This window comes from Theobroma cacao, chromosome 1, assembly GCF_000208745.1.
Source record: "Theobroma cacao cultivar B97-61/B2 chromosome 1, Criollo_cocoa_genome_V2, whole genome shotgun sequence".
In the NCBI taxonomy this organism is placed as follows: Eukaryota; Viridiplantae; Streptophyta; class Magnoliopsida; order Malvales; family Malvaceae; genus Theobroma; species Theobroma cacao.
This window is the reverse complement of record NC_030850.1, coordinates 13034853-13049423: the sequence shown is the minus strand read 5'-3', so window position 1 is coordinate 13049423 and position 14571 is coordinate 13034853. Positions and strand designations below refer to the sequence as shown.

At 30.0% G+C, this 14571-nt stretch overlaps 1 protein-coding gene across 1 annotated transcript; it reads left to right on the top strand.

The window, feature by feature from the left end:
* Nucleotides 1799-6570, top strand: LOC18612448 (vacuolar protein-sorting-associated protein 11 homolog). Its single transcript, XM_018114028.1, has 5 exons — nt 1799-2249; nt 2355-2528; nt 2694-3017; nt 3120-4892; nt 5505-6570. Exons 1-5 carry the CDS (start codon nt 2025-2027, stop codon nt 5892-5894), a joined length of 2886 nt encoding a protein of 961 aa, XP_017969517.1. The 5' UTR covers nt 1799-2024; the 3' UTR covers nt 5895-6570.

Below are 14571 nucleotides of genomic sequence, written 5' to 3'. Positions count from 1 at the left end.
TAGATGATAACATGACATAATTATATGATATTAATATAACATGTTGATATGTCATAGTGAATAATGACATGACATGCTAACGTGACATGATGACACAATCACATTTTCATTCTTCACGTCAGCACCATGCATATAACATAAAAATTTACAAATGATATTTTGACTAACGATTTAACTAATTGTAATTAGTCAATTATTAGTCATATAAGTCTATTTAATTCAAAATAAATGTATAAACCTTTAATTGAATACAATAAAAAAAATAAAAAATTTATTTACATTTTTTTAAATACTTAAAAGGTTTTTTAAATTATTATACTATTTTTTTTTACGAATGTAAGCAGCCATTAAATAAGAATTTGTACTTATAAAACGGACCAAAACATATATGCATGAGAAATTCAATAATTAAGGTTGAATATGATCCATGTTTTTTTATGGGATTTTGCAAATTTCCTTTGATAAAATTTATATTTATTTATTGGCTAGGTTTTCTCTAAGTACACTTCGAACATTTTTGAATTCTATGTATTGGAAACAAACCTAGTTCTTGTTCAGAATTTATATATATATATATATATTAATTAATTAATAGTTTATGAATTTGGATATCCTCTTTACGCATGAGGTTTGGAAAATATGTAATTTATGTTGAGATATATTCATGGTAATCAATGCTCGGCATTAGGCATAATTAGTTGTCTTGTCTACATGGATCTAATCCAATCCCTCAAAAGTTGAATATTGCCCAGGGTCGGAAGCCACTAATGTAACTTCCCTTACTTTGTCCAGCGATGATTGTGGTGTGGGGAAGACTGCACTATCCCTTCCCCAATTGGCCATTGCTGTTCTGCTGGAGAGAATGGCCATGGTTGTACNAAATTTTTTATAAAAAATTAATTTTTTTTAAAATTAAGTAAAAGTTATTTGAAAAATTTTTTTTTTATAAGTTTTTTTTTTATAAGGTTATAATTTTTGTTAAAATTATTGTAAAGGTTTTTTTTTTAAAGGTAATATTGTAATTATTTTTAACTGATGAAGATATTTTTTAAATAAAAATAAAAATTCTCTTGCATTTTTAAAAAAAGAGAAGAAAAAGCTCTTCACATGAACTTTTTCTGAAGCTTTTTTTTTTCAAAATTTTTTTTTTAAAAAAAAAATTACCTTTTTTTAAAAGTTTTTCAAAATTTATATTTGATTTGACTTTTACTTTTAAAAAGTAGATAAGTTGAAAAAAAATCAGACCAAACAAACACTTAGAGCTAAAACAAGTATAGAATTATTTATTTATTTAGATTCTCTTTTGCTGCTTTTTTTTTTTACTTTTTGAGGAGTTGTTACAAAACAAAAACAAAGAAAATAAAAATTTATATTAATTAAAATGAATTCATAAGTCGTCCAAATATATTATTTGTTTTTTCATGTAAACGTGCTTTTTGATAAAAATTTAAAAAAAAAATCAGACGGGGATTAAAATATTTAGGGGCAAAAAATGGAGATTAAAAATAGTTAAAAAAACATGTTAAAACCTTTTCTGGATAGGTTTTTAGGCGGAATCTAGAAAACTCTGGATAATGAAGCCCTTCAAATTTCATCCAGATTATGGACTATTATGTTCTTAAAGCCCGAACAGCTTGATGGGTCCAATGATGGCCCAAATTAGAACCAAGGGAGTTCAAGGATTATTTAGGAAAAAACGAAACAAATGGAGCCCATGACTGGTCTTCTTGACGACGTCGTCGTTTAAGATCTAAAGCAGGTTTTCTGCTGATTAGACAAATCGTTGTTTACCTCGTTCTCCTTCTAAGCTTCGGAAACAACCGTCCTGGCAATAGCAATAACCGATTTATCTTCCGAAAAGGTTAGAAACGAGTCCGCATTTGCCCTTCTTTTCCAACCAAAAAAACAAAACATTTAAGAGTGGAGAGCTTAATCATTAATTTTTTTTTGAAAAAAGAATAAGTTTTTGGCGTTTTAATTTTCGGAAAGTGATCCGAAAGCCGATCCGTGATCGAGAAGGGAGAATGTACCAGTGGAGGAAGTTCGAGTTCTTCGAGGAAAAATTGGGAGGAGGGAAATGCAAAATCCCAGAGGAAATCGGTGGAAAAATTGAGTGTTGCTCCAGCGGCAGAGGGAAGCTGGTGATCGGCTGCGACGACGGCACTGTAAGCCTCCTGGACCGCGGCCTCAACCTCAATTTCGGCTTCCAAGCTCACTCTTCTTCCGTCCTCTTCCTCCAGCAGCTCAAGGTGCAAAAAAAAATGAAAGAAAAATTATTTTCTTCGCAATTCAACTTCATATTATATTAACTTTAATTGATTGATTGATTTTTTCCCCATTTTTTGATAAATTAGCAACGAAATTTCTTGGTGAGTATTGGAGAAGATGAGCAAATATCACCGCAACAATCAGGGATGTGCCTGAAGGTATTTGATCTTGATAAAATGCAGCCAGAAGGATCGAGTACCACTAGTCCTGATTGTATTGGAATTTTGCGTATTTTCACCAATCAGTTTCCTCAAGCTAAGGTATTTTTCTTTTTTTTTTTTTTTGGCTCTGTAGTAAATAGCAAAGAGTAGTGAAGGCTAAAAGCAATGACCAAACTGAACCTTAGCTAAATCAACTCGTGGAATACCTTAGACTAGAGTTTATATTATTTTTAAACTCTTAATGGGAGTCCGTGTGCTTTGCAGATCACATCATTTTTGGTCTTAGAGGAAGCTCCGCCGATATTACTTATAGCTATTGGGTTAGACAATGGTTGCATTTACTGCATCAAGGGAGATATTGCACGTGAAAGAATAACCCGTTTCAAGCTTCAGGTTGATAGTGTATCTGACAAAGGAAATTCACTGATTACAGGACTAGGTTTTAGATTGGATGGTCAAGCCCTTCTATTGTTTGCTGTAACTCCAAATTCAGTGAGCTTGTTCAGCATGCAGAACCAACCTCCTAGGCGGCAAATTTTAGATCAGATTGGATGCAATGTCAATAGTGTCACAATGAGTGACCGCTCGGTATGCATTTTTCATGCCCTATTTTTTTTTTTTTATGGTGCCTTAATAACCATAATATGTTATCTTAGAAAAAGAAGTGTTTCCTTGTTGTTTTCTGATTAGGAGTTGATAATTGGTCGACCTGAGGCTGTGTATTTCTATGAAGTAGATGGACGTGGTCCGTGTTGGGCTTTTGAAGGAGAGAAGAAGTTTTTAGGGTGGTTTCGTGGATATTTATTATGTGTTATTGCAGATCAAAGAAATGGCAAGAATACTTTTAATGTTTATGACCTCAAGAACCGGTTAATAGCACACAGTCTAGTGGTTAAAGAAGTTTCTCACATGCTTTGTGAATGGGGTAATATAATACTTATAATGACTGACAAATCAGCTTTGTGTATCGGTGAGAAGGATATGGAAAGCAAGTTAGATATGCTCTTCAAGAAAAACCTTTACACTGTAGCTATCAACCTTGTTCAAACTCAGCAAGCTGATGCTACTGCAACTGCTGAAGTATTGAGGAAGTATGGCGATCATCTATATAGCAAACAAGACTATGATGAGGCTATGGCTCAGTACATCCTCACCATTGGTCACCTTGAACCTTCATATGTAATACAAAAATTTCTGGATGCACAAAGAATCTACAACCTTACAAATTACTTAGAAAATTTACATGAGAAGGGGCTTGCCTCTAAAGATCACACTACCCTTCTGTTAAACTGCTATACAAAATTGAAAGATGTCGAAAAGCTGAATGTGTTCATTAAGAGTGAGGATGGTGCTGGGGAACATAAATTCGATGTGGAGACTGCTATAAGGGTCTGCCGTGCAGCCAATTACCATGAACATGCCATGTATGTTGCAAAGAAGGCAGGGAGACATGAATGGTACTTAAAGATTTTGCTTGAAGACCTCGGCAGATATGATGAAGCATTGCAATATATTTCAAGCCTTGAACCAAGTCAAGCTGGGGTGACAGTCAAGGAATACGGGAAGATTCTCATCGAGCACAAACCAGGAGAGACAATTGATATACTCATGAGGCTTTGTACTGAGGATGTAGATTTGGCTAAAAGTGGAACCTCAAATGGTGCTTACCTATCTATGTTGCCATCTCCTGTTGATTTCCTCAACATTTTCATCCATCATCCACAATCTCTGATGGATTTCCTTGAAAAATATGCTGACAAGGTAAAAGATTCTCCTGCTCAAGTAGAGATTCACAACACACTCTTGGAGTTGTACCTGTCCATTGATTTGAACTTCCCTTCAATTTCCCAAGCTAACAATGGAATAGATTTTAATCTTAAAGCGAAACCAGCAGCCCCTGCAATGTCAAGGGCAGTGTATAATGGGAAGTTAACTGTAGATGGTAAGAATTCATATTTTGAAAAGGATACTCTGGAAAGACGTGAGAGAGGGCTACGCTTGCTTAAGAGTGCATGGCCATCTGACCTGGAACATCCACTTTATGATGTTGATCTTGCTATCATCTTATGTGAGATGAACGCATTTAAAGAAGGCTTATTGTATCTCTATGAGAAGATGAAGCTTTATAAGGAAGTGATTGCTTGTTACATGCAAGCTCATGATCACGAGGGATTGATTGCATGTTGCAAAAGGCTAGGGGATTCTGGTAAGGGAGGGGATCCCACTCTTTGGGCAGATCTTCTAAAGTATTTTGGGGAACTTGGGGAAGATTGCTCTAAAGAAGTGAAAGAAGTATTGACCTATATAGAAAGGGATGACATCTTGCCTCCCATTATCGTCCTTCAGACACTTTCAAGGAATCCATGCCTCACACTATCTGTTATTAAAGATTACATTGCTCGGAAACTTGAACAAGAATCAAAGCTGATTGAAGAGGACAGACGGGCTATAGAGAAGTATCAGGTTGGTGTACCAAGTTGCTTTCAATGATTTTTCATGTTACAAGGTTTATTACCTCTCTTTCAATCACCTACCTGCAGTGGAAGGTGGTTATTGATCCGTTAATAGTTTCAGGAATTATTTATCTAGAGAGTGTGGCCATTAAACATTCCATATCATACCACATTTAAAATATATATATATATATATATATATATATATATATATATTAAAGTATCATGAAGAGATTAAAACAATATTTTCTAAGCATGTGAGCGAAAAGAAGACAAATTAATTGTAATTTAAAACTGCAATGCTGCAATGGATAATCTTTGCTGCCCTTTGCATCATTCAGTTATTTAGTTTCTTTGGCGGAAATGATTCATATATATTAAACCAGTAAAGAATTCATATTTAGTGGCATACCATGCATTCTTCATTGTGAAGCCCATTAACTTACACAACATAAAATTTGTCCATTTCTTTCCAAAATGATTGAAGCCGTGAAGAAAGATGGATTTTTTTTTTTTAATGCTTTGAAATTTTCCATGATAATCATATCGCAAGTACAAGAACTATGTTCAATCACTGTTCTTTATTTTTCATTTTAATTCAAGGAGTCTCTGAATTGCACAGGAAGACACATTGACGATGAGAAAAGAAATTGAGGACCTTAGGACAAATGCCAGGATATTTCAGCTGAGCAAGTGCACTGCTTGCACTTTTACCCTTGACCTCCCAGCTGTCCACTTCATGTGTATGCACTCATTTCATCAACGTTGCCTTGGTGATAATGAAAAGGAATGCCCTGAGTGTGCTCCTGAGTACAGATCTGTAATGGAAATGAAGAGAAGCTTGGAACAGAATTCAAAAGATCAAGATCGATTCTTCCAACTAGTTAAGAGCTCGAAGGACGGGTTTTCTGTAATTGCTGAGTATTTTGGAAAGGGGGTCATTAGCAAAACTAGTAATGGTCCCACAGGAACTGTTAGATCTGGAAGCACTTATTCCAGCAGTGGCTTCTAAATTTTGTTGGTTGTTGGAATTTGTAAGTGTTTTTTCTTTGCATTTCTCTCCTCGTTCTTTGCATTTCTGGGTCAATGTTGTTTTGAATCACCGTGACTGGTGGTTAAATAGAGTGAGACGGGGATCACAGCTTTGTTGAGGCACCTGCCCTTGTATAATTTTGATGGACCAATAGTTCCTTTTCCCAATTGGATTAGCTGTTCAATGGTGAGACTTCCAAAGTTCCATGGTGAGTAAATTATCAGAAGGATACGACTTGTGTTATGTTTCAAAATGGAATACTCATCTGCTGTCTTCACTCAGAAGGCACAGCAACACAGCTATGAGGGTTCCACTATTCTGGCTCAACTGGTGAGTTATTGCAGCATTATTTCTTGTGTGATTTTTCTTACTCTGAGGTTGCAAGCCAGATGTTTTCCTTCTTCTCTGGCAAAGAAAGAAATCAACTCGTTCTAACAATTCAAAAGTGTATGCTGTGTACGATTATTCTGGGCACAGGCTAGATTTTAGGTGTGAAAAACTTGTGTTGCTTTGTAATTATCATCATAAAAGTTATAAGCTGTAACCTACCGGTATGATTTGATGCAGTCTAATTTTTGGTTATTGGGTTATTGTTACGCAAAGGAATGTAATGTATGTGAGTTTTTGAAATGGTATTGTAGTTAATTGGCTTTGATTTTTGTTTAATGCCCAAAACCAGTGGCAGTTGTTCTCCCTAATTCTGACCCTTGATGGGGCAATGATCTTGCCACTCGGTCTGGTGATGCTTAACTCAAGGATCCGACTGGGAATGGATTGTTAGGGGCAACCAACATATGGTGGAAATCAGGGTTTGTTGTTGTGTCTAGTTCCTATTGTTCAGATGCTACTGCGAGCTTTTGTCCTGGAAAAGCAGTTGCGTCGTCACCTTTGCAAAAATGTCTCTGCCAGCTAAGTTGTGGCCCATCAGCAAACTCATCAAACCTAATTTTGTCCGAGTGCTATCAACTTGTGCACTTAAATCAAGCTTTGTTTGTCCTACCAAAATCTCTCAAGCTTTGTTCATTTAAAAGGATCACGCATTGGGTTTTTTTTTTTTTTTTTTTGAAAGGCATCTAGCATGGTTGTGCTGGATGAAGTATTGGCCATGATATTTGTGATGGGGACCTACAAAAGGATTCAAATCCAACTACCGATTTTTGTTTGCGTGCCATGCGTACCCGTATATCTGGGAATCTAGTGTTGTGAAAGGAGTGTCCTGAAGCGCTTGTAAGATTGCTTTTCGTCTGCCATGGGCATTTGTTGGCTGGGAGTTTTAACATTTTCCTTGTTTAGCCATCTAACTTTGACGCCTGGAAACTGGTTTCTCAAATGCCAGTACAACTGCTGAACCATTCAGCACTGATTGACTGATTATGAACCGTATGTACAAACAAGTCAGCGGTTGTAATCATGGCGTTTTGATTGACCATGTGGTTTGTCCAAAGCATGATTTCTGTTTGTGCTGATCAATAATGAGGGAGTCATGCAACAATTGTCAATCACACTTACGTGGCTTCATTGCTTGTATCTGCACCAGCTCGGCATGTGCCTTTGGCATTCAAAACCTTAATTCTTATCCAGGGCAAATTGGGGAACATAGCTCAGCTTTTATCTAGGGACCATGGCCAACAAGTTGATGCCCGTACCTATCAGGCTATACAAACACTCCTCTCAATATGCTTATTTACGGTCCTAAGCCTTTTATTTTCATTTTGGACAAGGTGGGGAGAGCGAGTGAATGCGGGTTCACCTTTTCTTTAAAAGCTTTTTATTACTAAATTGAGACTTTACCTAATTTAAAACGTCTCCATTTAAGTCATATCAAAGGCAAAGCAATTTGGTTTTCGCAAATATTGTAATTGTCATTTTCAGGCTTTTGTCTAAATATATTCCATACCATTTTAAAATAATTCATAATTTGTTCCCTTCCTAGGTAAAAATGATAACTTATGTAATTACGTTAAAAACCATGTCACGATTTGGACTTTAAAAAAATTATTTGATGTCAGATAATATAATTAAATAATCATGTCAAAAATTTTACTAATAATGTGATATACAATTTTTTTATTGAATAATATACCCTCTACACACCATATGACGTATCAATTAGAAGTTAATTGATTAAAACATGATTACTCTAGTAATTGAATATTAATAATTAAGTTTCAATAATCAAGAAGTGCTAAGTTATATGAATTAATTTATTAACATAATTAATAAGTTATATGTTAATCGAAGTCAATTACTACTTAAGAGTTAGCTTACTTAACCTATATTAGACATATTTCGATATAATAGTAAGACTGTCATATACTTAATATTCTTATGTCTTTATTCGCCAAATGTGATGCAAAGTCGATTTCATATTGTGTTTGGGCTCCTTTGATGAAGTTGGGTTCTAAAGATTGCGTTACGCAGCCTCTCACTAATCTATTTAATTCTCATATTAAATGGTTTTGACTCTTTTTTTAAAAGGAAAAATACAAATAAATAGATGAAAGTGAGGCTCACCCAAATTAAGAAAAGAAAATGCGGGCGGTCAAAGTAGGATTATGGGCGAAGATGTGCAGGCTGTTCCCATTTCCAAAGTCCACACAAGCAAGACTCATTTCATCACAATCACTGCTGCGATGTGCTACCTTTTGTTATTCGACCGTAAAAAATAAATAATAATAATAATGTAATTAAATTTGATCTTAATATAATAATTTTTAAATATGATTTCAACTTGAATTTCAATTTTTTTATTGTAAAAAAAATACTTTTTTGCTCATTTTGTTTGTCAATCTTTTTTTAAAAATCTCAAAATTATAATTTTTTAAATATTTAATATTTTTTCCATAATTTTTTTACTTTTTAACATTAAAAATTATGAAAAATCAATTTATAAAAAAATAATATTTTAATTTAAAATCAAAAATATTTTTCTTAAATTTTATGAAAATTAAATAGAAATAATAAATTTACGACAGAAAGAATAATAACAACAAAAATCCTTTTCATTAATTTAATATAAAAATTTAGAGACAAATTTGAGGTATTTTTGTCAACATGAAGAAAATTGAACCGATCCACCCGCGCCTCTAATTCGAAGTCAGCAATCCTTAAAATGCGGTAGCCAAAGCCCAGAACATAACTGTACCCTAACTTCACCACATGCTACACGTGCACCTGAGCCATGGGCCTTCCCAGTCACACATTACCGTGATTTTCATGACCTATTTTCGTTTTAACCTTGACCAACATCATCACTGTCGAAGTTGAGTAAAATTAAATCAGATTAATTATTAATCTAATTTGAGTAAAATGATTTAGTCTAATTGATCTATTGAATCAATTAATTCAAAATATTTAATCTAATTGATTTTTTAGAAAGTTCTCAATTTTAAAATTTTTGAGTCAATTCATCCAAAAAACTAAACTAAACTAATTATATACATATAAAAAATATTTTGTATATATATATATATTAAGAAGAATTGATAATAAACTTAATTAATAATATACTTAAAATATAATAATCTATTATATGTACGTATATAAATTAAATTATACTAATTTAATATTAATTATATATTTATTTATAAATTTGTATTAATATGAACTTACAAATTATATATTTTAAAAGATATAACTTATATCTTAACATTATAATATATGATAGTAAATATCGCACTTATTAATATGTTATAATTATTACACTTTAGTAATATTTCATAATACAAAATATTATGAATATATATAATTGTATAAATATATTATATATATACATATATTTAATTTGTACATGAGTATTACTACAACTTATAATAAATTTTATTTATATGATTACACTTAATAACTTTATTAGTTATCACCTTAGTTTTAATAACATATTATTTATAATTAGTTAATATTTATACAAACTTTAAAATAAAAATTATAACATATAAATTGTGTCATTAATTTCATATATAAATATATATAATAAAGTAATACATATAAATATATACTATATAAAATTAACATATTACTTATACTTATTATAAATAAGTAATTAATATTTTATAAAATAATTAATTTTGTTAATAATTAATAAAAAATATATTATAAATAAAGAATAAAATAATATTGGTTTGTTTATAATTTAGTAATATTAAGTATATTATATTATACATTAATGTTAACATATTATGAATATCTAAAGACATTATTATTAATAATTATTCATTATATAGTAAAGTTTAATATAAATATATTAAAGTTTATAATTATTTGTAATTATTAATTTATTAATAAAATATAAAATGTTTAAACTTTTGTTGTATAAGAACTCGAACTTATGTGTTGATGGAAAGTAAACCAAGCCTTTACTAAGTGTGAGTGAAGAAACAAATGTATGTTTTCTTTTATATTTAGATTTTTTGTATATTTTATAATTATGGATGAAATTTATAAGTTTTAATATTGTAATTTATAAAAAAAAAAGTGATAAAATTTTGATCCATTAATCTAAAACCGAATCGACCGAATCAATTTTATATTTGATAGGTTTGGTCTTCCCTAATGTTTAGTGAGTTTTAGTTAATTTTCTAAAACTATTTAATCTATTTAATTTTTAAGTATGATGGACTTATCACATATCCCACATCAATAATAAATGGTGTGGGTTGCACGTTTTCACTCAGGAGCAATGCGAATTACGAGGTATGTTATAATTAGATAAACTTAATTTACCATATGTTAGGTTCAAATAAATATGAGGGAGTAGTACTCCTAATTTGTTATTATTATTATTTTTATTTAGATTTATATAAACCATTGCTATTACTCATTCTTTGCATGTTTGAAAATTCATGGCAAGTAATATCTTAAGTAGGGTTTATTCTCGATATTTCTTACAAATCTAAAGGTAAGGTGTTTCGCGCCCTCCTTATGTAATTTATTTTATTTATTAATTAAATTTTAATACGGTAGCTAGGCCTTGAAAAATTTTCAACATAAAAAACAAAAAGAAATAAGGTGGATCTTGGCTATATAAACATTAGTCTTCCACCACTTATCAAATATGTCTTTTGGGTTGAAAACGTGAACTCGTGATTTATAAGCTTACTTAAGTTCTAAAAGTGGAGTCTTATGAGAGATACAAAGATCGAGGTAGATCTAGATTAGTATAAGAGTCTTTCTCCTCTGTGGGTAAAAAAGCCAATGTAACGACAGTGTTGCACAATTGAGTGGGGTAAAATGTTACAGATCTCACATCAATGAAAGATGAGTGAGTTTTTGATATAAAAATATGAGTCTTCCATTATTTATTAGATATGTTAATTAGTTTCGATCCATGATAGGACCATATAAGTCAATCTACCTAGTTACTTACCCTAATTAGGGGCGAAGCTTCCTTATGTGATGGGGGCGCCATGGCCCCCCAAAACTTTTAAAATTTATTCCATAACATATAAAAATTTTTAAATTTTTTTATATATTCTATTACTACCTCCCTCAAAATAATGTTTTATTTAATAATTAATATAAATAAAAAATAATAATATGATTTCACTTATCTTACTTAACTTTAAATTTTTTTAATTTATATTATTATTATTATTTATATTTATTTTTTATTTGTTCATATGTTATAAGTTTCTATAAATATTCTTTCTCAAATTTCTACAAACCATTAACCATATTCTTTTCTTTTTTTTTTTTGTTATGTAATATGTGATATCTACCTTCTACTTGCTATATTCTTCTTTTTTATATTACATAAATTTTATTTTTTATGATTTTAATATTTAAAAATTAATAAATTATTATATAATTCTCAAATATAAGTTGTAATATTACATTATTATTTAAAATTTTATCAACGTATCATTTTTTTATTAATCCTGATTATAAAAAAAAAATANCAAATATAAGTTGTAATATTACATTATTATTTAAAATTTTATCAACGTATCATTTTTTTATTAATCCTGATTATAAAAAAAAAATAACTCGAATATATTTTTTTATATGCTTTACATTTTATATTAGTTTAAATGAAATTATCTTGAATAAATAGTATTTGAATAATTTTGATTATATAAAAAATTATTAATCTTATATACTGTTTTTAACTATTTATATTTTACAAATTATAGCTTTATATTTAGTTTCATATTTCTATTATCAATATTTTATTATTGATTAAATTTAACATATTAAGATTTTAAAATTTTTAACTCTTATTTAATTGTATTTAACCTCTCCAATAAAATTTGACTAGCTCCATCCCTAACCCTAATCACCGTTAGATTTAAGTTTCAATGCATAATAAAACTATACAATCCAATTCATCAGTTTACTTACCCTAATCACCGCCATTTTTTATTAAGGAATGATGGGCCCCCCACCAGTTACATCATAATCATTTGCCGGTACATTGCACAATCTCGACAGGACTGGACCACGTGGGACTAAACTGAAAACTAGATACTTTGGAATAGACCGTGTCTTCGTTTTTAGCCTGTTACCTATTTTTCTGTTAAAATAGATAAATAGTTCTACGAAAAAACCAAATGGACAATGTTGCCCTTATCGCTTAAGAAAGACGGTATTACCCCAGTAGTTCCTAAATACTTTTTTAGTTTGATCTTTTCAACTTTGACTTTAATTATTTATAACATTTAATTAAATTAAATTTTAATAAATAAACATTTCGAACCTAATTTAGACAAAATTTTGGAAGAGTATTTTTTTAATAATTATTTACAAATAAAAAGTTGTCAAATTTTAAAAATTGATTAAAAAAATCAAATTTAAATACTAATTACGAGGTGAATAAAGTATTATAATTTATTAATAAAATATCAAAACGTAATTAGGTTATTTAGCTTTAGATAAAAGAAAGATATGTGTTAGACGTGGAATAAAAATCATTAAATAATTAACATCAATGGAAAAATTATTGATAAAATTTAAATTTAAAATTAAAATTTCTCTTATGGAGACAAAGAGTACCAATTGAACCAATCTCTTGTTGATATGTTTTCTCTTATTGTTTGATCACATTATGAGGTGTAGTAAGTAACTCAAGAAAAAGATTAATGATGAGATGGGCCATGTTGTCTTGATAAAGAATTAAGGCCCTTTATTTTCTATAGAATCTATTTGAGACATAGGCTAAAGTCACTAAACTGCTGCTTTTACTATTTGAAATGTGCAGTTTGCATAAGAGTACAACCACAATTTGTTATAATTATTGTAATTCTTTTATTAAAATATAAGGAAGTATACTTAATATTTTCATTCCACACCACACAAAATGTTCTATACGAGATAAGTAATTAACTTGATTTTATATTTTATGTACTAATCATGTATAGTTTTTATATAACGTCAAATCATCAAATCTTGACACTTTATTAATGAGATATTAAAAAAAAAGTAGATAAAGCAAGTTTTAATATCAACTTTTTATTTATTTCAAAATAATACTTTATTAATGAGGTGTCAAGACTATAAATGCATCAAATATATTTCTAATGAACATTCCTTATAACGTAAATGATAAAATTATTTTGCAATATTTGGTAAGAAAAAAAAATAATTTTAATGTAACATTTTATTATGATCACAATATAGCTAATAAAAATAATCACATTACCAATTTAAATGAATGTTTACCTATCTTGACAAGTGGATAAAAAGATTTTTTTTTTTTTTTTTGGCAAAGTGATTTTATTAGCACTAAGCCTCAATACACTTGCAACCGGGAATAATGGTATGGAAGGAAGTTAATGAGCAATATGGTACCGAAGAGCGATGATAAAACTTAAAACAGAGGTAAAACCCAAGAGTAACAACAACATTAAGAGAGAGAGAGAGAGTAGGTAGTCAAGACCAACTATGATTTAGGGAGAAATAAATTACACAAATAAATAGATATTAAAGGGTTTAGGTAGAGAGAGAAATTCTAAGCTATGTTGGGGAAATTCCTCTCCAAATTAATAGAGATATGCATGATACATTCATGTATATTTATGTGTCAATAAAGAGACGTAACTAACATAATCAATTAAAACTTTGATAACTCACTATTATGTAGTAAAGGGGAGGCATTGTGATCGTGTAATTAATTGTTATGTTTGGCGTTATTACTCGAGTATAATGATAATATTGCTGTTAAAAATGATTGTGGTGGTATGTATTAGAAAAAAAATAATTTAAATAACTCATTTGGATTTAATTCGAATGATAAGAGTGTAATGAGATTTTAGTAAAAATTTTATGTTCTCAATTATACCAAATAAATCGGTACCAAATTTAATATCTCAAAAAAAAAAAAAGTTGTAAGAGAAAAACTCCTTAACTAGTACATAGCTAATGAAGTTAAAAATTCATTCCTTATCATACAATTTGAGGTTAATCTAAAATTATTACCAAAAATCTTAGTGTTAATCTCATACTTCTATAGAGTAACGATTATATAATATATTCGGGTAAGAAGAAAGACAATTATAGAATCAAAATTTATAGAAGAAGATAATGCATTTATAAATTCCAAGCAATTTAGAGCTCATCCATATGTGTACGAATAGCAACTCTACTGCATTTGCTAGGACGTGGATAAAATAGAAAAATATAGAACAACAGTGGAACAGGGTGATATATGATGAGGTTTTACTTC